This window comes from Schistocerca americana, chromosome X (assembly GCF_021461395.2).
Source record: "Schistocerca americana isolate TAMUIC-IGC-003095 chromosome X, iqSchAmer2.1, whole genome shotgun sequence".
NCBI classification, from domain to species: Eukaryota; Metazoa; Arthropoda; class Insecta; order Orthoptera; family Acrididae; genus Schistocerca; species Schistocerca americana.
The window spans coordinates 814878809-814902535 of record NC_060130.1 but is presented as its reverse complement, the minus strand read 5'-3'; the positions used below and the strand labels follow the sequence as shown (position 1 = coordinate 814902535).

The 23727-nt window shown below is 43.9% G+C and overlaps 1 protein-coding gene across 2 annotated transcripts in view; it reads right to left on the bottom strand.

The window, feature by feature from the left end:
- The window catches only part of LOC124556767 (UV excision repair protein RAD23 homolog B-like), a 156057-nt gene that overhangs the window by 62977 nt on the left and 69353 nt on the right, over positions 1-23727 (bottom strand). Inside the window, exons 5-6 of one of the 2 annotated variants that reach the window (XM_047130775.1) lie at positions 8139-8280; positions 1691-1870 (exon numbers count right to left, since the gene is read on the bottom strand). In XM_047130775.1, the coding sequence (XP_046986731.1) occupies positions 1691-1870; positions 8139-8280 (322 nt within the window). The remainder of the gene's footprint in view (positions 1-1690; positions 1871-8138; positions 8281-23727) is intronic. The other variant, XM_047130776.1, reaches the window with a different exon arrangement.

Below are 23727 nucleotides of genomic sequence, written 5' to 3'. Positions count from 1 at the left end.
GTGTCAATGCACTAAAAGTACATATTCACCAACACACAATATCTAATTAATAAAAAACAATGTGCCTGATGAGGCCTATGACTGAATTTTGTATCCTATATTTTCGCTACACTGATAAATGGTTATGACAAAAGTGCAAATTACTTTAGTTGCACATCCTCCAAAAACAGGCACGACCAATGGTGTTCTGTTTAGTACCTACTCATTAGGGAACTATGTAAGTGACACAAGAAGACAAGAATTCATGTTAACTCAGTTAATCAGGCCACCTAACATAAATGTGTTATACTGCTAACACACTGTGCTATATAGGATATTACAATTTCATATGGTCAACGTTACCCGTGAAGGAAAAAAGGGGATAGAGTAATCACAAGGCTTCTAAATAATTGCAAATTTATTACATTACAGGGATATATCTTCCAAATTACATTTTTTTTTTTAGTAACTGTTCCTTCCACCTGATAAGCTGACCATACTGTATAATTACAAAACCAGTAAAAATTTGTGCGCTGCTGAAATTTCTGATGAAGTTATTAGAGCCTTGAAGTAGTTGCCAATGTGATACAAAAGAGTACGTAGAAAGCCATCCAGTCCAAGCATGCACTGTCACCAAACCTTTCCCTTTCTATACATATATGAATCTAAAGAATGCACTTTCTTCAAACTGAGTACAGCAGAAAAAAACCACAAAAATAGTTTACATGCAACTGTTGTGAATAAAGGGATGTGTGTAAGGCAAAAGCTACATTCTGAAGAACACTCACTCACGCCACATCTAATGAACTCCACCTAACAACTTTAGAAAATTTGGAGTTATGTAACACTCAATTCTCCATATACTTATCTCTTTTGAAAATCCAACATGGTACAAGAAACAACAAGTCTTGTGTTACATTAGTGAAACACAATGGAACACTCAAATGACAAAGAAGAAGAAAAATAAGTTTTGAGCAACAGAATATTTTTTCTTTTTTCCAAGCAGGTGCACAAACAACTAAGTACCATTGTTTCAACAGAACTGCCTTATAACAACCAACTGCTTCACTTTATCTTTCTGTTAAGTTTGTGATTTTACAAAAACTTTATGCAAGGTGACAAGCCAATCACAATTATAGCCCATAAATATAAAATGAAAGTGGTGAAACAACACTCATAGGTATTTTGATACATAACTAAGACAGGACAGAATCAATAGTAGTGTGAAACTGTTGTGTACCATTTTTGACCTTTCAAAGCTGTATGTTCCTTTCTTGGAAACTAAAGGTAAAACAGGAGTGAGGTAGATGTGGCATTATGACAGACTTAACATTCAGAAGTTTCAAGTAGCCTAATCTTCCATTCTTTTATATGGCCTTCCTTTCACTCCTGTTTATCATCAGCTCCCAATGAACTGATCTACAGCCAGGAAATTTTAATGACTGTCTTCAACTGTTTCACATAGCTGTCTGTCCCGCCTGAGTTTCTACTGCTGTCAAGTAAGTGTCTCTTCTAAACTTATGTGAGCATCTTTTATAATCTGTAGCATATATACAAACATGTTCATTTTTATGTTAGTATCCTTTCATCTACTCAAAAGTCAGTAAACAACAACACTATAGTCTGGTTGTATAATTCTGTTCCAACAATGATGACTGAAGTTTTCATGCAACAATGCTTGAATTAAATCCATTATGAAGTTATATCGTACCTGGAGGCTCATTCAACATACGTACAAATGCCTCTTGATTCTGAGAAATAAGCTGTAAAAGTGCTGGATTTGTCTGCCCAATCTGCTGAAAGACAGCGTTTAATAGCTGAGGATTTTGTTGAATAACCTGTCTCATTTGTTGAAACTGAGGCTGATTTCTCAGAAAAGCTAGAGGATCATCTGCAACATACAACAACATTAGGTAATGCAAACTGAGACAATAAAAAAATGTAGTGACTAGAGAAGTTTCCAACAGCAGCACTATTAGTTGTAGCAGTAATAACAGTAATAGTAACAGAAATACAACCACTCACTGGAACAAGAAATTAGTTTAATCTCCTGCAAACTTATGCAGAAGTGAACTGCTTGATTTTTACCTTCAGGGCATGCACACATATTAAAACATTACAATATGAATTTGGTCTCCACATCATGTACGATACACAGAGTTCCTGCAGCAGAACTTTCAACTCTGTAAATCTAATCCTTTGCAGAGCTGTCAGTGGGTAAAAAGAAAGAAAAAAAAAAGAAAAAAAAAATTCGAATCATTAAATATGCATAAAGCTGTTATCAGACAGAATATGAAAAAGTCTAAACACTGTCACTCTTTTAAATAAATTTACAGAAAACTTTCTTGTAATTAGCCAATACCCCCACGTGGAGAGGGAGAGGGGTTAGAGAGAGAGAGAGAGAGAGAGAGAGAGAGAGAGAGAGAGAGAGGCAAAGGGGGGGAGGAGTGTTTTCTATAACAAAGTAGTATAACTAAAAGAAATCCTGAGAAGAGTTATTATGCCATTTACTTACACAGCAGTGTTGTCCATTGAACAAGGTGTTTTAGCAATTTTCTCGAAATTCCATTAGCTTCCTTCAAATGCCAACTCCAGCTGTGACAACTGATATCCCTGATCACCTTTCAGTATCACACTGAAAACATTTGAGCCCCACACACTAATACCACAGATGTCTTTATGTTACTATACTGCACACTTGAAAAGCTTTGCGTAGCTTCCTACCAGAGGAGTCATTGTATGAGGTACATTTGGTCTCACATGTCGAAAGAATAGGCACATGTTACAGAAGTGACAAACTGACCCTTTGTCACTACTGCAAAACATTCAACAAAACTGGACATCCTTTCTAAGTGCCAATTACAAATCATGAACATTAGTAGAAAAGCAACAACTGCTTTGTTAATGACAGGTAATATGTCATTTGTTAATGAATTAGATACTTTTTGGCAACATTCTTTCAACAGAGTGGTTTGAAGATAGTGACACTGTGGCTCGTTGTAAACGAAGACGTTGCAAAGCCTTGACTTACAAAGTAGTTAATCATCGTTAGAAACATATTTTTAATTATGTGATTTTTGAGAATGAGATTGCAAAAGGACAGGGAGCATAAAACGTTCTGAAGATGGGACATGCAGGGACAGTGCAGCAGGCACCCTGAGGAGGATGGGAAAAGAAATGAGAGAACAAAACATGGCCAAGAGTAAGGGGCAACAAGAAAGAGAGGACAAGGGGAAGCAAAGCAGGAAAAAAGGGTGAGAGGGCACAAGGTTGGTTTGTGGGGTGCTCAACATTGTGGTCATCAGTGCCCGGTTACACAGATTAAAAGAATAAATGAGGCTGGAGGCGAAGTGTGGTGGGTGGTAATAGAATAAAGGACGTTTGGGTAAGTGTGGTGGGGACAGCAAAGGAATGAAAACTGGTGGGGCTGTTGTAGGCTCGTGGTGGGTGGTGGGGTGGCAATTGTAGCAGTTTCGAGCAAGGGCAGCAGATGGGGGCGAAGGGTGGTGGCTGGGGGCGAAACAATCACGGCAGGTGAGGGGTAAAGGGTGGTGGGATGAAACAATGAAGGCAGATGGGAATTGAAGGGTCTGAGAGTGAAAGAATAGAATAAAAGGAAAGGGAGGGGAAGGAAGGTGTAAGGAATACAGGGAAGGAAAGTGTAAAGAAAATGGGAGGGAGCATAAATAAGAGGGGGAGGGGCTACAAGGAGGAAGGGGGAGCATATGGACAGGGAGGAAGTAAGAGAGGCTTAGAGGGGAGCATAGGGACAAGGAGAGAGGGATGGACGGGAGTGGACGGACAGGGACAGAGGGGAGTGTACGGACTGGGATAGCTGGAAGGATGGAGGGGAGTGTAGGGACAGGAATGGAGGGGAGCGATGGACAGGGAGCGAAGGAGGGAAGGAAGGAAGGAAGGATATGGCAGGGAACAAAGGAGAAATGTGAGTGTATATACAGAGTGGGAGAGAGGGAGGGAGGGGCGAGTATGGCAGGACGCTGAGGACAAGAGGGGGGAGGTGGGAGGGACGGAGGGGCATAGTGGAACAAGAGAGGGGTGCAGCAGAATGGTGAGTGAGGGCATGGCAGATCTGGGGAGTAGGGGTATGGTAGAGGGTGGTGGAACAGGGGGCACCGGAAGAGGGAGAGGGTGTGCACTGGAAGGGAGGGAGGGAGGGAGGGAGGGAAGCTGTGGTAGAGGGAGGGAGGGGAGGGTGGGAGGGAGGGGGCAAAAGGAGGGGGGGGGCAAAAGGAGGAAAGGAACAGAGGCAGATGGAGAAAGCAAGCAAAAGAGGACAAAATAGCAAGGAAGGAGAAAATGAAGAGGGAAGGAGGAGAAACATAAGGTGTGAGGTGAAATGCATCCAGTGGCACGAAAGTCAAAACACTGTCAGTCTGGTATAATTTGAATAATGAGGGCTGGAGGGAAGTAATGAATGACTTATCACACACACGCACACACTTTTCTGATGCTCGTAGGCAGCTTATATGTAACTTATGTAAAACATGCATTATCAATTAGCACGTTCTAAAGAAGCAAAAAGCTATCAGCAAAGTAAGTATAAAAAAGCTATCAATGTAATAATATAGTACACGATGCATATACACTGGGGAGTACTTTATCAGATGCAATACATTTACACATGCACAAGCTATGTAGGCAGAATTACTACTCTGAACACCAACTTGAAAACATTTATGCAGATTCTCACTAAATCATCAAGACAACAGCATACATTTAAAATACCTGAAAATTTGAGGACTGTAACAAACATGATTACCTGGAAAATGTAGTAACGACTATTTTGGATATGTTCAACTTGTGGAAGTCCATTGTTCTTGCGGATGTGGGACAGCGGCTGATGATATAAATACTGAAAACAAACCACCACTGCCATATCATCAAAGAAATTTATTTCCAACGAGCAGTTTCAGTGCTACACTTACACAATCATTAGGTCCACTAGAAAACAAAAGACTACTTTCATTTCTTGGCTCATGAATCGTAGAACCCAAATAATACTAGTTGTCACAGATTGCATACATCAGGAGTCTATACTCTATGATATTTCATCACCACCGTGACCCAATGGACATAATTATATCCGTGTGGTCACAGTGGTGACAAACCATTATAGAGTATACACTCCTGATGTATGCAATCCATGACAACTTGTATTATATGAGTTCTAGGAATGAAAGAACTCTTTTGGTTTATAGTGGACCTGAAGATGATGTAAACGTTGTGCCGAAATTAGTCATTTGAAATAAATTTATTCTATGACATGGCTGTGGTGGTTTGTTTTCTTTATTTATTTTGTACAGGTTTCAATATTTTAACCAAACTTGACTTACACCTTCAAATTAATTTTTAATTGTACACTTAACTCTACAGGGGGGAAAAAAAAAAAACATATTTCTGTACTGAAATATCAAATTCACGGTATATGAATAAATCATAACACAACAGCTTTTGATTAAGAACATGAGCCACAAAATTAACCATAGTAATTACTATTCCCCACTATTGCCCTTCTGTTTATCTTATGAGAAAACATAAGCTAGTAACTAAACCTACTACTATACGCAGTAGCACAAACCAAAGGAATGAAAGTTAGTGTTTGACATACCATCGACGAAGGTACTACGTAATGGGCACTAGCTTGGAAAAGGCAACAATGGGGAAGAAAATTGGGCACGTTCTTTTCAAAAGAATCATACTGGCACTCGCCTTACTTTATTTAAAGGAATCCATGGAAGACCTAAATCAGAACTGCAGAATGACAATTAGAAACTTGCCTGTAGCTAATGTGAATTTGCTAATCACTGCGCCCTGTCTCACAGCAGACCACGTTAAGTCCTGTTTCTGTGTTGTTCTCACACACAAGACATCATCACACTTTCCTTAGATATGAAAGAAATGTTTAAAAATTTTCCCAGAATAGAGCTGGAATGACTATCATAACTACTTAATTTTAGAATACCGTTTTAGAATTCTGAGTGACTCACGTGAATCTTCAATAATGAACAGCCTCTCACACTGTCCCTATGAGAATACTTTCTCATTTTCACATAGTTAAAAACATTTCTGCAATTAGTCCATTAAAAATTTCAGAGAATTGTGCACCGCCAGAAATACTGAGGTTTCATAACAAAAATAAATGACAACTATTTTAATTTGTAAAGCATGGCAGAGTACATGCTGTCAAAACCCCGTGCTAATATACAAAGAGCAATCAGTCTTCTTCAAAATTAAATAAAGATGGCAAGGAAGTACATTATCCCTTCCTTTCAACCACATTTCTGAAGATAATCACCAAAATGGTACAAAGCTCTGAATACTGACAATCAGAGAAAGGTAATAGAGAAGCTGAAGTCTAATTCTCTCACCATCTCTCTGAATGTCTTCAATATTTCTACGAAGTTCAGTTATCTGCAAGAACTATTATGTTATTGATATGAGCCTAATGAAAATGCATCTTTCATAAAGAAGTACAAAACTGTTATACACAGAAAAGTCAGTCTTACATCACAGACATGAGGCAAGGAACAATAAAAGTGAATCTACACAGATAAAATAAACATTGGATGTGTGAGGATGATGCAAGATGTCTCAAATGACATTTTGTGATGCACATTGAAGTACAAACAATACTGGAATAGGGCACATAGTTTCTTACATTGAAGAGTTTGCTGTTATCACTCAATAGCATTAGTGTCTTAAAAATGGACTCCAGCCCATGGACTGTGGAATAAAACTGTACAAAGCAATGAGCAATGTGAGTCACTTACTTTCTGGACCATGCACAGTTTGCTCCTCAAATTTCATCTAAACTTTAGGCATAACCCATGTACTGCTTCATGAATTTATTGAAAGCAAGCCAAAACCATAAAGAACTCTTAACTAACATTGTTTTCTGCAGACAATTATGAGCATCAAAAATACATAAAACAACAATTTTAAGTGAATGGTTTTCAGTAGCAGTGATCTGTGCCAATGTCTTTGCTATTAACACCTCATATTCTTAAAATATGATTAAAACTCCTTTGGTAAACAAAGTATCCCCTGTATAAAGTTTTGTAAGCTAAAAAGTGTTTCAATATTTACAGAAACAACTCAACTGAAATCTTCCAACAAAGGTCTATTATCAAACTGATAATGTTTGGATACAGCATTAGTAGTGTCGTACTTGACACAGTCACATAGTTTAAATATCTGGGTGTTAGCACTACAAGGTGATATGAAATGGAATGAGCATGTGAGGTTTATGGTAGGGAAGGCAAATGGTCGACTTCAGTTAATTGGGACAGTTTTAGGAAAGTGTGGTTCATCTGTACAGGAGACGGCATGTAGGACCCTAGTGCAACCTCTTCTTGAGTACTGCTCCAATGTTTGAGATCCGCACCAGGTTGAATTAGACAGACATCGAAACTACTCAGAGGTGAGCAGATAAATCTGTTGCTGGTAGGTTTCAAAAACATGCATGTATCACAGACACACTTCAGGAACTCAATTGTAATTCCCTGGAGTGAAGATGTTCTTTTTGAGGAATAATACTAAGAAAATTTATAGAATTTGAAGCTGACTGTAGAACGAGTCTTCTGCTGCCAACATACATTTCACACAAGGTCCACGAATATAAGATACGAAAAATTAGGGAGGCATACAGACAGTCTTCTTTTCCTCAGTCTATTTATGAGTGGAAAAGGAAAGGAAATAACTACTAGCTGTAGAGGGTACCCACCACCACCCACTACGTGGTGGTTTGTGGAGTATGTACATAGATGCAGATAGTCTAATCACAAATATTTTGTTATTATGGACCACCTAAATTATATACTGGATGATGTACCAGTCACATGTATGCACAATAGCCAAAATTTACACTTAAAGTGACACTAACTTACCACCAGCACTTCCAACATTCAAACCCACAGCCCTGCACTACAAAATGATGAGAACAAATAAGGAAAACTGTCACTGTTTTCTTTGTTCTGAATCACACACAGAAAGATGAGTTTCTTAACTGTTATTGCAGAACACTGCAGAAGAACAGTGCTTATAAATGATCAAAGAGTATCATATTAACAAATTATTGAGCACAATATGAACTTGAGATCCAGGAAGAGACACATTAATCAATAGAAAAGAGACCTTACCAGGCGCTCTCCGTTGTCGGTCAGATCTGGGAGCTATAGTACCTATTTGTACTCTATCGGCTAGCTGGTCTGGAATACCACTCAACAAGTATTCCACTGCCCTGTCCGGGTTGTTATAACTAGCTCTTAATGCAGTTTCTACCTGAAAGAAAAATGCAACCATACATCAACTTAAAACAATTCTCAGATATTGCAATAAGAAATTACCACCACCACCACCACCACCACCACCACCACCACCACCACCTTAAGAAGCTACCTTTTTTTATGTGAAGTTGAGTAACTGCAATAAGAAGTATCACGGAGGTTCTAAATATTTCATACCATGATGCTACCCAACAATCATGTAAGAGAGCACATGCAACACAGTTAATTGGTGGTCTTCAATTTGAATGATCTGAAAATCCTGTGAGCTGTCTGGTGATCAATTGTGGTATTAACCATTGTGGCGGAGGTTGCTCTGTTCAAAATGGAAATGTCATCTACCTAGAAGCGCAATAACTGAATAATTATTTTGAACAAGTTCATAACAATATTTGACATTAGAATGCCATGAGCCAACATTTATCATCTCCACACGATTACAACACTGAAGTCCTCTGAATGTTTGTCACAAGGTAGAACTATGTACAAGATTTGAGCTTTTAACTGGATTTCTGCTTTTTGCAAGTAAGGTTACTTCATGTAACATTCCTAAGCCACAGATGAGAGAAATATTGAACATACCAGTGCCAACTGTCTGCTGTAACCCATAAATTCATCAAAATGGTGGACACACACCAAAATCCAATATGTATAATATGTGTGCCACAACAAGAATTATAGTTACTACAACACCACAAGACGTCCAGTGTCAGAGGGCCGAAGGGCCCGGGTAAGAAGTGCCCAATGAGCACATGCAAAATGAGTAGTGAAGTTCTTGCAACAAACATCGTCAGTGCTCGCTGTTACCGTAGTATGAGAGACAATGTCACTACATCAGTGCCAGCTGACATGCCTACAAGCTGTTTTGACCTTCACTTCCTACATCTGAAGGGAAACAATGCTGCAACAATCCATACCCAATTGGTCAAAGTATACAGTAAAAATGCACTATCATACTATACAACGGTTACATGGCACAGATACTTCCAGCATAATCAAACATGTCCAAATCACCAAGCAGCAGCCCATTTCTCTGTGAAGAACTAGGAATCTCAAGAGAAGCAGTGGCCCTGGTGGACAAAAATAAGCTTATCACAATCAGGACTACAGTGGGGGCAAAAAATCAAAATCAGTCATGGATCAGTTTCAACATCTTGCAGGACATTCTGAAGATGACAAGAGATCACCGACTGCCGGGTTCCGAGACTACTCATACCCACTTCAAAATCCCGCCAAACTGAGGCAGCAGTGGAAATTTTGCAGCAGTCTCAGGCCAATCCAGATGACATCTTTAGCAATTTCATCATGAATGAGTGGTGGTTTAATCACTATGACCTCGACACGAAGGAGCAAAGCACGCAGTGACAAGGTAAGGATTCACTGGTGCCGAAAATGGCAAAAACCTGGGGTGACCACTGGGCAAAGTGCTGCCATTGTATGGAGCTAGCATAATACTCCCATAATGAGCAATCCGTCACTGGAGCAAACTATAGCTGTCAGCTGATGACTTTGTGGGAATCTGTCAAGAGGAAGCATCACAGGAAGCTGCTGAACAAAGCCCCACCTCAATCTGCACATGACAGTCACACATGCCCTTCTTTGGACTATAAACATGCCCTCCCGTCCAGTACTATGAGAAAGCACTCACTGACTTTTTCCTCTTTCCTCGGGTGGGGGGGTCATTGTATGGCAGTCATTTATAGAATGATAACTAGGTGATTTTTGAGACATAATGTTTCCTAAATGACCAAAATGCAGATTTCTAAACCCAACGTCTACATGAAATCTTCAATCATTGGGAGAAATGTGTGTCACTGAAAAGCAAATATGTACATAAGAACTAACATAGTGCCATGTTTCACAGTCACATCTCGCTTTTTTTCGAGTAGGTAATTAGATACCTCTTAAATCCTCTATTAACCACTGTACAGCGGGTACAACGCACCAATACAATTAATTTCCTGTCTTCTTCCATTCACATACTGAGTGAAGGAAACATGATTGTCTATATGCCCCTGTATGTGAACTAATCTCACTTATTCTATTCACATGATTCTTACGTGAGACATATAATGGTGGCAGCATAATGGCTACACAATTTTCTTTGAATACAGTTTTGTGATGAGCATTATTGCTGCATCTTCATACATCACAATCTACATTCCAAAAAATAATATATGAGCAAAGTAAATACTGGTTTTCTGCCTATCTGTGTTTGTGCACATATGGTGTCATCCACATCATCATTATGTTGTATGTTCCAGTCAAAAACTTGTATCAACTGACTCTAATCAAGGTACACTCTTCATCAAATTATTGACATCCAGGAAAGGAAATCCTCCATGATTGGCAGGAGAGAAGAACCTCCTGGACTCAATAAATGAATTAAAGAGAAACATCACATTAAGTGTATCTACAACAGATCTGCTGAGTGCTACCTTAGAATGTATACAAGTGATCACAACAAAAATTTTACAAAATTAATTTCTCAATTCTCAATGTATGGAATGCCAGTGAGAGCCTAATTTTATGAATAAAAAGTTAATTTGTAAATGACTCATTCTAAATATTATTGAATTCAAAAATTTAGATCCATTTTCAAGTATGTTTACAGGCATTCCTCCCAATCTATAGCTTTTTCCCACCTCTCCTAATGTTATATAGAACTGTAGTGTGTGTGTGTGTGTGTGTGTGTGTGTGTGTGTGTGTGTGTGTGTGTCCTTCGCCATATTGCTACAACGGATAAAAAGTAAAATGCGGTCAACAGCTCGCGCATCATACTCTAAAACAGCTGATAACTCAGATGGCAAACATACGTGAGAAGTGGTTAAGAAAAGTGCATTTGGTCAAGAAATGACCCACCGTCACAGGCTGACAACAATCAGCACAAAGTGAGGGAGGATCACCACTTAGCAAGTGGTTCGTGAAGGGATGACCAGCAGTGATGCCAAAGTGACACCACCTGCCAACAGATGGCGATATGGAGATCATCCGAAGGAATGGAACAGCTAGAAGACGGAAGTAGGAGTGTTGCGGCCTCGGCAGCAGTGTCAGTAGCCTCATTTCCCATCAGATGGACGTGATCAGAAACCCACATGAACATTACAGTGGCTCCCTCAACAGTGAGCAAATGGCAGCTTCTTTGGACCCACTGCACTTAGGGATGGACTAGACAGCACATAGAGGCTCTGAAGGGCACTGAGAGAATCAGAGCATATGACAATTAAAAAGCCTGTGTCGCTGGGTGTTCTGGGTGGCCTAATAGAGGGCGAAGAGCTCAGTTGCAAATATTGAGCAGTGTTCTGGAAGCTGATACCGAATATGGTAGATGCCACTGACGAACGCACACCTGGTACCAAAAACAGCCTTACAGCAATCTGCGTACATGAAGCTGCTGTCACTAAGTTGTGTGCCAAGGTAGAGAAATTTATTGTGATTGGTCGAATCCAGAGTAGTTTCCTTAGGAAGCAAATAAAGTCCAAGATGCACATGGACCACCACACGAAACCAAGGTGGTGAAGGATTCACACCTATAGGGAAAGTGACTGGTAGCGAGAAGTGAAGCTGCTGGTGTAGGAGCTGAAAGCGAACTCTGGGAGGTAACAGAGAAGAGGGATGCACCCCGTACTGGCGGTCAAGTGAGTCACTGAAAAAGGAGGCGTAGGATAGATGGCTAGGCAAGGCAGACAAATGGCATGCATATCTGTTGAGGAGAACATCACGCCGATATGACAGTGGTAGTTCAGCAACTTCTGCATAGACTCTCAACCGTGCCTAGTATAAGAGTGCCTACGACCAAATGAATTCCATGATGGTGGACTGTATTAAGACAGTGTTAGATGGATGGACGTGCAGGTGAATAAACAAAACACCCACAGCCTAGTTTTGAATGGACAAGGGACCGGTACAAACAAAGGAGGGTGGTCTGATCTGCTCCCCAGGAAGTACCACGTAGGATACTGAGAGACCAGGTACAGTCTGTGACCAGGTAAGACATGTGGGAGCCCCAGGAATTTTATAGTTTTAGCAAACCGAAGAGCAACAGGGCAAAGATGTGAAGATGGCGGAAGAAACCAATTCCAGCACCAGAAATTCATACAAATGGTTTTTTACAGTGGAAAAGTGAAAGCTATTATCAATACTTCACGAATAAAGACTATCGAGACATTGCTGAAGACACCACTCATGGAGACAAGTGCATGGAGAACTGTAATAGATTGCATAGTTGTCAACAAAAAGGGAGCCAGAAATGCCTGGCGGGACACAGGACATAATTGTGTTAATGGCTACAGTAAAGATAATGATGCTCAGGACATACCCTTGAGGCAACCATTTCTCCTGGATGAAAACTCTGTCTTCGAAAAATTTCTGAAGGAAATGGGGCAGGTGGCCTCGGAAGCCCTTGTGTGTATACAGTAAAGAGGATATCAGTCCTCCACCAGGTGTCGTAGGGTTTCTGCACAGCCAGAGTCTGGTATTTCCACAAAAAAATATTCATTACGTAGGTTGGAAGAGTGACGAGATAGCAGATGCAGAACGGTGCCCTCCACATCATATCCATTTTATGTAGTAGTTAGTAGATTGTGAGATTCGAGCCACCATACCAATCGGCCGTGATTCATACATTCCATCACCTTGGAAACACAGCTGGTGACAAATGGTGCGGTAGCTAGAAGGAAGGTGTTTGTCCTTACAAGGTTTACTTGTGGGTACAAGAGTGGCTTCACAGCAGCATCTGCGAAACATGGTATCTGTCCAAATGCAATTGTACATATGAAGGAGAAAGTGCTTGCCTGTGAGAGAAAGGTGCTGCAACATCTTAACATCTTAATGTGAAAATCATCTGGCTCTGAGGCAGAAGATAGAAATGAAGTGAGAGCATGATCTAGCTTCCTCAGTTCACGATTCTGAAGGGAGAAGGATATCGCCTGAGCCACCTTCACTCTCCACAAAATAGCAACCCAAGGTGTTGGAGATAAGTATAGGGTCCACAATGACATTACGTGCTACGGTCAGGCCGGAAATAGGGGAATGGACCTTGGTCTCAGAGTGCCGACATAGGTTGCCCCACACAATGGAAGAGAGCTAGTAAAGGAAATCCAGCTGGCTTTTTTGCTATCCTGAAGAACGCGATGGCACTGTGCAAGCAACTGTTTATAACAAATACAGTTCCTCATCGTAGGATGATGGTTAAAAATGCGGAGAACATGTCTCCACACACGAATCACGTTGTGGCATGCTTCAGTCCACCAGGGGACTCGGACATGGTGCAGTAAAGATGGAGTGCGAGGTATGGAACATTCAGAAGCGGCAAGGTTAACATTCATGAGGCACTCTGCCTGGTCATGGTAACTGAAGAAATGTTGTTTGTCAAAGATCACTAGGTAGGAATAAAGCCTCCAGTCAGCCTTAGAAAGCTGCCAATTGGGTTTACATGTAGGTGGGGTAGGAGTCAGCAAATAGATAGCACATGGGAAATTGTCATTCGAGTACTTGTCATAGACAACGGACCGTCCAAGATGACGCACAAGCTGGGCAGTGCAGAACGTGAGGTCCAAATGGGAATAGGTGTGTGTGGAGTCTGAAAGGAACGTGGGTGCTCCAGTGTTAAATGAGGTCGAGTTGGTTGAGAAGGTCAGTCAAGAGGGCACATGGTGGTTGTTGGGATGTTTAAGGGGGACTAAACAGCTAAGGTCATCAGTCCCCCATTCCAAAAACAGGCGAGACATAAATGCACGAAGCAGGTAAAACCCCAAGGGGAAGGAGACTCCCCCCCCCCCCCCCAGGCCCTAAAAGAACACAAATGCGGTAACGAACACTACAGACACGAAGAGTACAGATGAACACCAGACAAAAGGAAACAGAAGAAAAGAAGATGGCCGGAGACTGGTTGACTGACCACGACAACAAAAAAGGGAAAGAGTCAACCAACCGACTACACACTAAAATCTGCAACCAAATATGAGAGACTCGAGGACAAGAGACACACAAAGGGAAAGGAGCAGGACCTCCCTAAATGGAACCATAAAAAGGACTACCACGGATAAAATTTAAAACGTCATCAGCCATGGAGGCATTGTCACTTAAAACCAAAGGCAAAGTGCCCGGGAGATTAAAAGACTGCCGGAGGGTGCGCAGTCGGGGACACTCCAATAAAATGTGGGCGACCGTCAGCCGGGACCCACACCGACACAGAGGGGGATCCTCCTGACGCAAAAGATGGCCGTGCGTCAGGTATGTATGGCCGATGCGGAGCCGACACAGGATAACAGAGTCCCTGCGAGAAGGCCGCAGGGAGGACCGCCACATATCGGTCGTCTCCTTAACAGCCCGCAGTTTATTCGGGGATGTCATGCCACGCCACTCAGCAGTCCACATCCCAAGCACCTTACGGCGCAACACCAGCTGCTGATCACGAGCCGTGAGGCCGATTTCCAAATCTGGGGCGTTGATCGCCCCTTTGGCCAGCCTGTCGACACGTTCGTTCCCCGGGATGCCAACGTGACCTGGCGTCCAAATAAAGACCACCGAACGAACAGAGCGGGTAATGGCGGAAACAGACTCCCGAATAGTGGACACCAGAGGAGAAGAGGTATAGCAGCGGTCGATGGCCTGGAGGCTGCTCAGGGAGTCACTGCAGATGACGATGGACGTATCTGAGCAGGAACGCATATGCTCAAGAGCGCGCAATATGGCCACCAGCTCTGCAGTAAAAATACTGCAGCCAGCCGGCAAGGAGCGCTGTTCAACATGGGCAGCGTGAGCAAAAGCATAGGCAGTGCGACCATCAACCAGGGAACCATCAGTGTAGACAGTCTCACAGCCCGAAAATGAGGCGAGGAGCGCAAGAAAACGGCGACGGAGGGTCACAGGCGGAACTGAGTCCTTGGGTCCCTGTGCCAAGTCCAGACGGACGGACGGACGGGGCAAACACCAGGGAGGCGTAGGTGCACGGACCCGGAAGGGAGGCAGAAGAGGGAATGACCCCAGTTCGGACAGCAGGGACTGGACGCGGACAGCTATGGAAAGCCCAAACCTAGGTCGCCGTTTGGGCAGATGGAGGACCACGGCAGGGAAAAGCAGGCGATGATTGGGATGGCCGGGCGAGCAATGCACTTGGACAGCATAGTCGGCGAGCAGTCGATGGCGGCGAATCCGCAGCGGGGGAACCCCGGCCTCCACCAGTAGACTATCCACGGGGCTCGTACGGAAAGCGCCAGTTGCAAGCCGAACCCCACAGTGGTGTATGGGGTCTAACAACTTCAACACTGAGGGTGATGCAGACCCATAGGCCAGGCTCCCATAATCAAGCTGGGACGGCACAAGGGCTCCGTACAATCGCAGCAGCGTGCAGCGATCTGCACCCCAAGATGTGTGGCTAAGGTAGCGGAGGGCATTGAGGTGCTGCCAGCATTTTTGCTTCAGCTGAGTAAGATGAGGAACCCACGTAAGCTGGGCATCAAACACGAGTCCTAAGAAGCAGCAAGTCTCCACCACTTCAAGCAGGTGGCCGTCGAGGTAAAGTTCAGGATGAGGGTGGACCGTCCGACGCCTGCAGAAGTGCATAACTCGAGTCTTGGCTGCAGAGAACTGAAAACCGTGAGTCAGAGCCCATGATGCTGCCTAGCGAACGGCTACTTGCAGCCTGCGTTCGGCGACTCCTGTAGTCGTGGAGCTAAAGGAGATGCAGAAGTTGTCGGCATACAAAGAAGGAGACACCGACGACCCCACGGCTGCAGCCAGACCATTAATGGCCACGAGAAATAAGGAGACGCTCAACACTGAGCCCTGCGGGACCCCATTTTCCTGCATATAAGATGAACTAGAGGCGGCACCCACTTGCACCCGGAAAGAGCGGCGCAATAAAAAGGTTTGAAGAAAAGCCGGGAGCTGACCACAAAGACCCCAGTCATGTAACGTAGCAAGGATGTGATGCCTCCATGTGGTGTCATACGCCTTCCGCAGATCAAAAAATACAGCAACGAGATGCTGACGTCGGGCAAAGGCCGTACGGACAGCAGATTCCAGCCGCACCAAATTGTCCGCTGCAGACCGGCCCCAACGGCAGCCACCCTGGGATGGAGCGAGGAGACCGCGCGACTCAAGGACCCAACACAAACGCCGCCCCACCATACGTTCGAGCAATTTGCACAAAATGTTGGTGAGGGTAATGGGACGATAGCTGTCCACCGCCAGTGGGTCCGCACCGGGCTTCAAGATGGGGACAATAACACCCTCTCGCCATGGCGACAGGAACACGCCTTCGCTCCAAATGCGGTTAAATATCGCGAGAATGTGTTTTTGGCAGTCCCTGGAGAGATGCTTCAGCATCTGCGCGTGGATGCAGTCTGGTAATGGTGCTGTATCAGGGCAATCGGCGATGGCAGCGAGGAATTCCCTCTCGCTGAAAGGAGCATTGTATTTTTCAGAATGACGCCTGTGGAATGAGAAAGGCGTCCGCTCGGCTCGCTCCTTTAGAGAGCGAAAGGCAGGGGGATAAGATGCAGTCGCAGAGCTCTTAGCAAAGTGCGCGGCAAGCAGTTCAGCAATGGCGGCAGCGTCCGTGCAGACAGCGCCGTCCAAGGAGAGCCCAGGTACACCCATAGGGGTCTGGTATCCATAAATCCACCGGATCCGGGACCACACGAGCGAGGGGGAGACATGGGAGCCCAGGGATGAGACGTACCTCTCCCAGCACTCCTGCTTACGCCGTGCAATAAGACGACGGGCCAAGGCACGGAGCCTCTTAAAGGCGATGAGGGTCTCCAGAGACGGGTGCCGCCTATGACGCTGGAGAGCCCGCCTACGGTCGCGAATAGCCTCAGCAATCTCCGGCGACCACCAGCGTACAGCCTTCCTCCGAGGGAGTCCAGAAGAGCGGGGGATGGCAGCCTCGGCCGCCGAAATGATGGATGTGGTTAAGACACGGACCACCTCGTCAATGTCACCCTGTGGGGGAGACTCAATGGTTGCAGCAGAAGTAAAAGCCGGCCAGTCAGCCCTGTGGAAAGCCCAGCGGGGCAGGCGCCCAGAAGAATGACACTGGGGCAGTAATAAATAGATGGGAAAATGGTCACTACCACACAGGTCAGGATGCACTCTCCAGTGGAGGGATGGGACAAGCCCGGGGCTGCAAAGAGAGAGATCGATGGCCGAGAAAGAGCCATGGGCCACACTGAAATGCGTGGGAGCACCGGTATTCAAGAGGCTAAGGTCGAGCTGAGCCAACACATGCTCCACGGCCCGACCGCGGTCATCGGAGACAGTCCCACCCCATAGAGGGTTGTGGGCATTGAAATCGCCCAGAAGCAGCAAAGGTGGCGGGAATTGAGCCAGCAGCGCAGCCAAGACATGGCAGGGGAGCTCCCCATCCGGAGGAATGTAAACAGAGCAAACAGTAATAGCCGGCGAGAGCTCAACCCTGGCAGCGACTGCCTCTAAAGGCGTCAGAAGGGGTACTGGCGAGCTACAGACAGAGTGGTGAACAAAAAGGCAAACCCCACCTGACGCTCGTTGACAGGCAGCGCGGTTCTTATGGTATCCCCGATAACCGCGAAGGGCGGGGGTCCGCATTGCCGGAAACCAAGTTTCCTGCAGAGCAATGCAGAGAACAGGGGAAACACTCAGAAGCATCTGGAGCTCAGGCAGGTGGCGGAAATAACCGCCGCAGTTCCACTGGAGAATGGAAGCAGGAAGGGACTGGGAGGGCGTGAATGCGACTAAGAGGCAGACGGCGCCTCAGAGCCAACTGCCGCCACCGGGGGAGAGTCAGCTGAGTCCATAGGAAAGGCCCCCAAGGGTTCCATGAGGGCGAGATCCGCAGCAGAGGCGAGGATCTCCACCTCATCCCCGGAGCCAGGACTATGTACAGCAGGCGGTACTGAAACCGCCGGAACGTCCTTCTTCTTGGACACATTCCGTTCCTTCTTCTCACGTTGGCCAAGAGGGCACATGTCTGACATGTTCTGGAAGAGCCTCAAAGGGGATGGTGTGCATTAAAATCATTGAGCAGCAAAAAGGGGTGATGGAGTTGATCAATAAGCTGGAGGAAGTATGCCCCGGTGACACTGAATGACACAGGGGTGTAGACGTTGCAAAGAGAAAAGGGGAAGAGAGGAAGGATAATGCAGACTGCACCAGCCTGCTGACGAGTGTTCAGTGAGATGATATGGCTACGAACATCATCCTGGAGGAGCAGCACAACTCCCCCATGAAATGTAACGCTGTCCTCAGGAGGAAGGTCAAAGCGGACTGGAACGAAATGCGAGAGGTCAAAGCGGTGATGATGATGCAATTTTGTTTCTTGGAGGCAACAAACAACCATACGCTGTGATTCCAAGAGCTGCCGTAATTCCTCTTTGTTGGATCTAATGCCGTGAATATTGGAGATGAGTTGTAATTGGGAAGGGGGAGGAAGGAACAAATGAAGGGAAGTCACCTTGGCGGCTGCCGAGTGCCAGCCTTTGAAGACTCATTACTACAGAGCACAGAGGCCGGAAGACCATGTTCAATAAAATCTAGAGGTGTCGACATTCTCACTGGGTTGGCCTGCGGATTCCAGAGCAGAAAAACAGCAGGCAGTGCGCACCAGCGAAATGGAGGTCAGCCGGGTGAGGGTAGCACGCGGCGACACTGTTGAAAAGGATCTCCGGGTCGGGGAGGTAGAAGACCTGCCTTTGATTCCCTAGAGCCTTAGTGGTTGACAGATGAAGACTCGGACATTTGTTGGCTGGAGGGATGTAAAAAGACTTCATGAGAGTACTCCTTTTGTCCTTTCTGGCCTGCCAGTTGTGTGGCAGGTGATTTCACCACCAGAGGCAAAGATTTGGTGGCTTGTTGTACAGCTGGAGGAGATGGAGACAGCACTGCCATCATGAAACCGGGCAATTTTACAACTGCAGTACTGAATTTGACATTGCAAGTCTACATGGCCATGTCTTTCGTGAAGTGAGGTACAGCAAAAACAGTATGGTAAGTGCCAGATGGTAAAATGCTGGGCTTTTGACTAGCCAAAAACTTGCAAGTGATAGGAAAAAGGCAGTTTTTCCTTCACCCGGATCTCCTTGACAGCCTGCTCATCAAGATACACGGGACATTCTAAGAATGAGGCTGCATGGTCACCACTGAAGTTGATACAGCAGGGAGAAAGAGGCAGGCAATCATCCTCGTGAGCATCCTTACTAGTAACACATTTGGCCGTGTTTTGACAGGACATGCGAGTGTGGTTGTAACATTGACACAGGTAGCAGCGCATCAAGTTTGGAATGTGCGGTCAGATCATGACAACTTCATAGCCTGCATTGATCTTTGATAGAAGGACTACTCTATCAAACGTGAGAAAAAGAGTGTGTGTAAGCACTAAGGTTGCATCGATCTTTTTCATTACCCGATGAACATCAATGGTACCCTGATCAGAGAGGTAAGTTTGGATTTCTCCCTGAGTCAGGCCATCGAGCAACCTAGAGTAAATAACACCATGCAATGAATTCAGCGTTCGATGGGCATCGACACGAACAGGAGAGCCATGGGGGAGTGAAACTGCAAGCAGTTGTTGGACTTGAAAATCGTAACTGGTCTCCAAAAGCAAAGTTTCATTATGTACACGAGAGCAGGATATCACAGGGCCTGCAATTGCATCAACACCCTTCTGAATAATAAATGGATTAACCGTAGGAAAAGACTAACCTTCAGTACATGATACCACGAGGAACCGTGGTGCAGGAAATTCTTGGAATCTTTAGTCTTATTCCGTTTTGGTAGACATAAACTGAAATGGTGATTGGCTCACTGCAAGAAAATCCCCCGTGACTGCCTCCCCATCAGAGGGGGCTCACCCACCTTAGGTGATTGTTCACACCTCAGGTCACACCACCTGAACTGTCAGGGGGACCAACTGACGATTTGGGAAGGTAACAGCTCAGACAATCACCCCTCCCTGGGCCTGGCCTGTACCACAGGGTATGTGCGAACTCTACTTTTCGACCTGGGGCTGGGAATTACATGTTACCCAGTCATTTGTTACGTGTCAAACGTGTGGGCTGGCCTTCAGGAGTGCACAGGGAGGAAGAAGAAACAAGAAGCTCAAATGCCGAAGCAGAGGAAAGATAGGAAATATAGAATGATGAAAGGAATAAACAATTGAGGGACTGTTCTGATGTCAAGCTACTAAACCTTCAGAGCACATTCCCAAAAATATCCAAGACATGTTCCCCAGGGAGGGGAAAAAAGAATAGCAGGAGGATAGACATGCAGCACGAAAAGGGGAAAGGTGCTGCAAAGGATGGGGCCCCGTGGTAGCCAACCACGAATTTGCCACAATGCGGTGAGCCCCCGTGTGTGTGTGTGTGTGTGTGTGTGTGTGTGTGTGTGTGTGTGTGTGTGTGTGTTGGGGGGGGGGGGCACAGGAGGTAATGATTTTGAAGATCTTTTCGACCAATACATTTGTTTCCAACAGCATGGTACAAACACGGCATTGCCCCTGAAGTTATTACTCAAGTACCAAGTTATTACTCAAGTAACAAGTTCTTTCTTAATGAAGAATAGTGTATGGTGTTGAGTGAATAAACAAAGATATTCTGTATTATTATTTCAGAAATATCCACACAAAAAGTTTCAACTGCATCTATACTCTGCGAAACACTATGTGCATGGCGGGGTGTACTTCCCACTGTAACAGTGATTGGGGATTCTTTCCATATGGAAATGCACCTGTGTGTGGTGCAATTCATCGAACCTTATCACAATTCCTATGGCAGCAATATGTACACGGTTGTAGTATATTCATAGGGTCTTCATTTACAGCTGGTTCCTGAAATTTGTAAGTAGGCTTTCTTGGGATAGTTTACCGCTATTTTCAATAATCTTCTAGTTCAGTTCTTTGAACATCTCTCTGAGATTCTTGAGAGAGTCAAACAAAACTGGAACCATTCATGCTGCCCTTCTCTGTATATAGCCGATATCCCAAGTTGGTTCTGTCTGGTAAGGGTCCCACACACTTGAGCAATATTCTGGGATATGTCACACAAGTGATTTGAAAGCAATACAGCATGTATATGCAAACAAGGAAAAAAATTCCCAGATTTCCCAGTTGAAAATACACTTTCTTCCAGGTGGAAATAAACTTCTTCCGTGCTAAGTGACAGCATACTTTTCCTCTGAACTGTAAAGCTTATCAATCCTTTGATTGGTCATGGTTGTATACGCCAGCATAGAATTTTCTGACACTTAAGAAAACGAAACTCAGGGGAAAAAAACACTCACATTTTTGTATTACAAAAGAATAAATTCAAATTCCAACAAACACCACATGTTACTTTCCGAAGCATTGAAATCGAGATTGCAATGCGCTTTTGTAAGCCAGTCATAGCTCATGTCACGTGATATCGCCAGGCGATGACAGCGGAAATTCAAAGCACAGGACAAGTAATGTTGTCAACCAATAGCAACATCACTGTTAACTAGTGCGAACACACAAATACTAAAAGTTAACGGTTTAAATTAATATACACAGTGTTGCTACAAGAAAAGAAAAGCTTTCACATAAAATATTGTTCTCTAAGATTAATAAGCTGCAAAAGAAGCTAAGCTTTAACATATAATGTTGAACTTTTTTTGCACGTTACACTTTAAGATACATCACACAAATGTGCTAGTAAAATTTTTAACGATATAAACGTCTGATCTTTTGGGATCGAAATTCTTCTAAATGGCTGTCCTCAAAGAGTTGATTTTTAAATGAGAGTCAAACACACTGCGATTTAAGAAATTCATCACACATTCTCGCACATAGTTCATCTAGCGGGAAAGGAAATTTACTTTGAAAGTAACACTTTTCAAACAACCATTCGCAATATTTTCCGTGACCTCTTAGAAATAGGTTCGTTTCAGGAGCTGCCAGAGAGTGCCACATAAAAGATGTCACCACGCTTGTGCAGCTACAATGATGCAGGAAGCCTGTATGTTCATAAGTGTCAAACATTAAAAGATCTTACATTAGAGGATACTCCAAGAGCATCAGAATTTCATGAACCATACAAAAATGCACAATTTGGCTTAAAGTGCACATTCATAGGTCCACATTTTGATGTAAATTTTCTTGGAGTACCAGTACTGTATTATTTCATGTTTGGTTCTTTATTACAGCATAATGCCATACATGCTAGAAGATGAAATGTGCACTTGAAGTGCAGAGAACAGTTGAAACTAGCCAATAGTGTGGAATTAAACACATCGTTTCAAATAAATTTACTGTCTCAGTGGAAAAGGTTAATAAAAGCCAAATTTCTTTAGCAAACCAACAAAAATAACTTCATTTTTCTGCAAGGTGATTAATGCTTGACTGTCAGAAAGGTGGAAATAAAATAAAATCTGAAACTAATAACATATTTTAGCCTTCCATAATTATGTGAATGTATTTTAATTCACTTGATAGGTCCTGGCCACAGATATCCATTTTGTTTTCATTTGACGTGAGAGCAATAAACGAAGAGGAAACAGCAAAATCACAACACATAAACGCGGATCACATCGAGAACACCCACCTCCCCACCTCCCCACTACAACTCAGACTGCTCTGTGCATCAGCCCCAGACCTACGATATTTCCGAAGTGGGGTAATACTAGATATTGGTGACACGACCTCCCCCCCCCCCCCCCAAAAAAAAAAAAAACCTCCCTCCCTCGAGCATGTAAGGTAGGACACAGGAAAATTAAAAAAAAATCTGCTTTTCAAAAATATGTTCATTTTGCAGTGCACATCTTTCTGAAGATGTCTGATACATAAAATATATGTTTTTGAGGAAATGTAAGACGTTATTTGGTCTCAAGTGTGTCAAAGTGCAGCACCACACCTCTTCACACAGCATTCTTCTTCACAGTATTTCACTCTGTGGAATTCAAATGTGTAATATTTTGTAATGGATGCCATCAAACTATATTCAGGACAATGGAAATTAAAATGTCCTGTGGTTCCTCTCCTGCTCTGTTGGACAATTTGACATTCTGCCCTTTTTTTAAACCCCCCCCCCCCCCCCACACACACCACACACACACACACACACACACACACACACACACACACACACACACACACACAAAACCTCACAATTAATACTGGATGAGACTATTTGTAACCCCGAGAACAAGAACTCTTCAGAAAATTTGCACTCTTTATTGTCTATTAGCTAATAACTTGCTGTTTTTTGTGTGACATAAAATTAAATATAGGATACAAAAAACAAGTAAAGACAAGAGATAAGCAAGACAGTACACATTTCTTCAATCCGTTAGTCCTAGCATTTTTTTCTCTCTAATCTTGCTACAGCTGTACATGGCCCTTTTCCTTTCTGGGAAAATCTATTACCTCATCAAAGTTTGTCAAACGTACTCCTACATGAAAAAATGAAATGTCGTCGTCTAATACTGAGAAAGCTGTTAATACAAATAG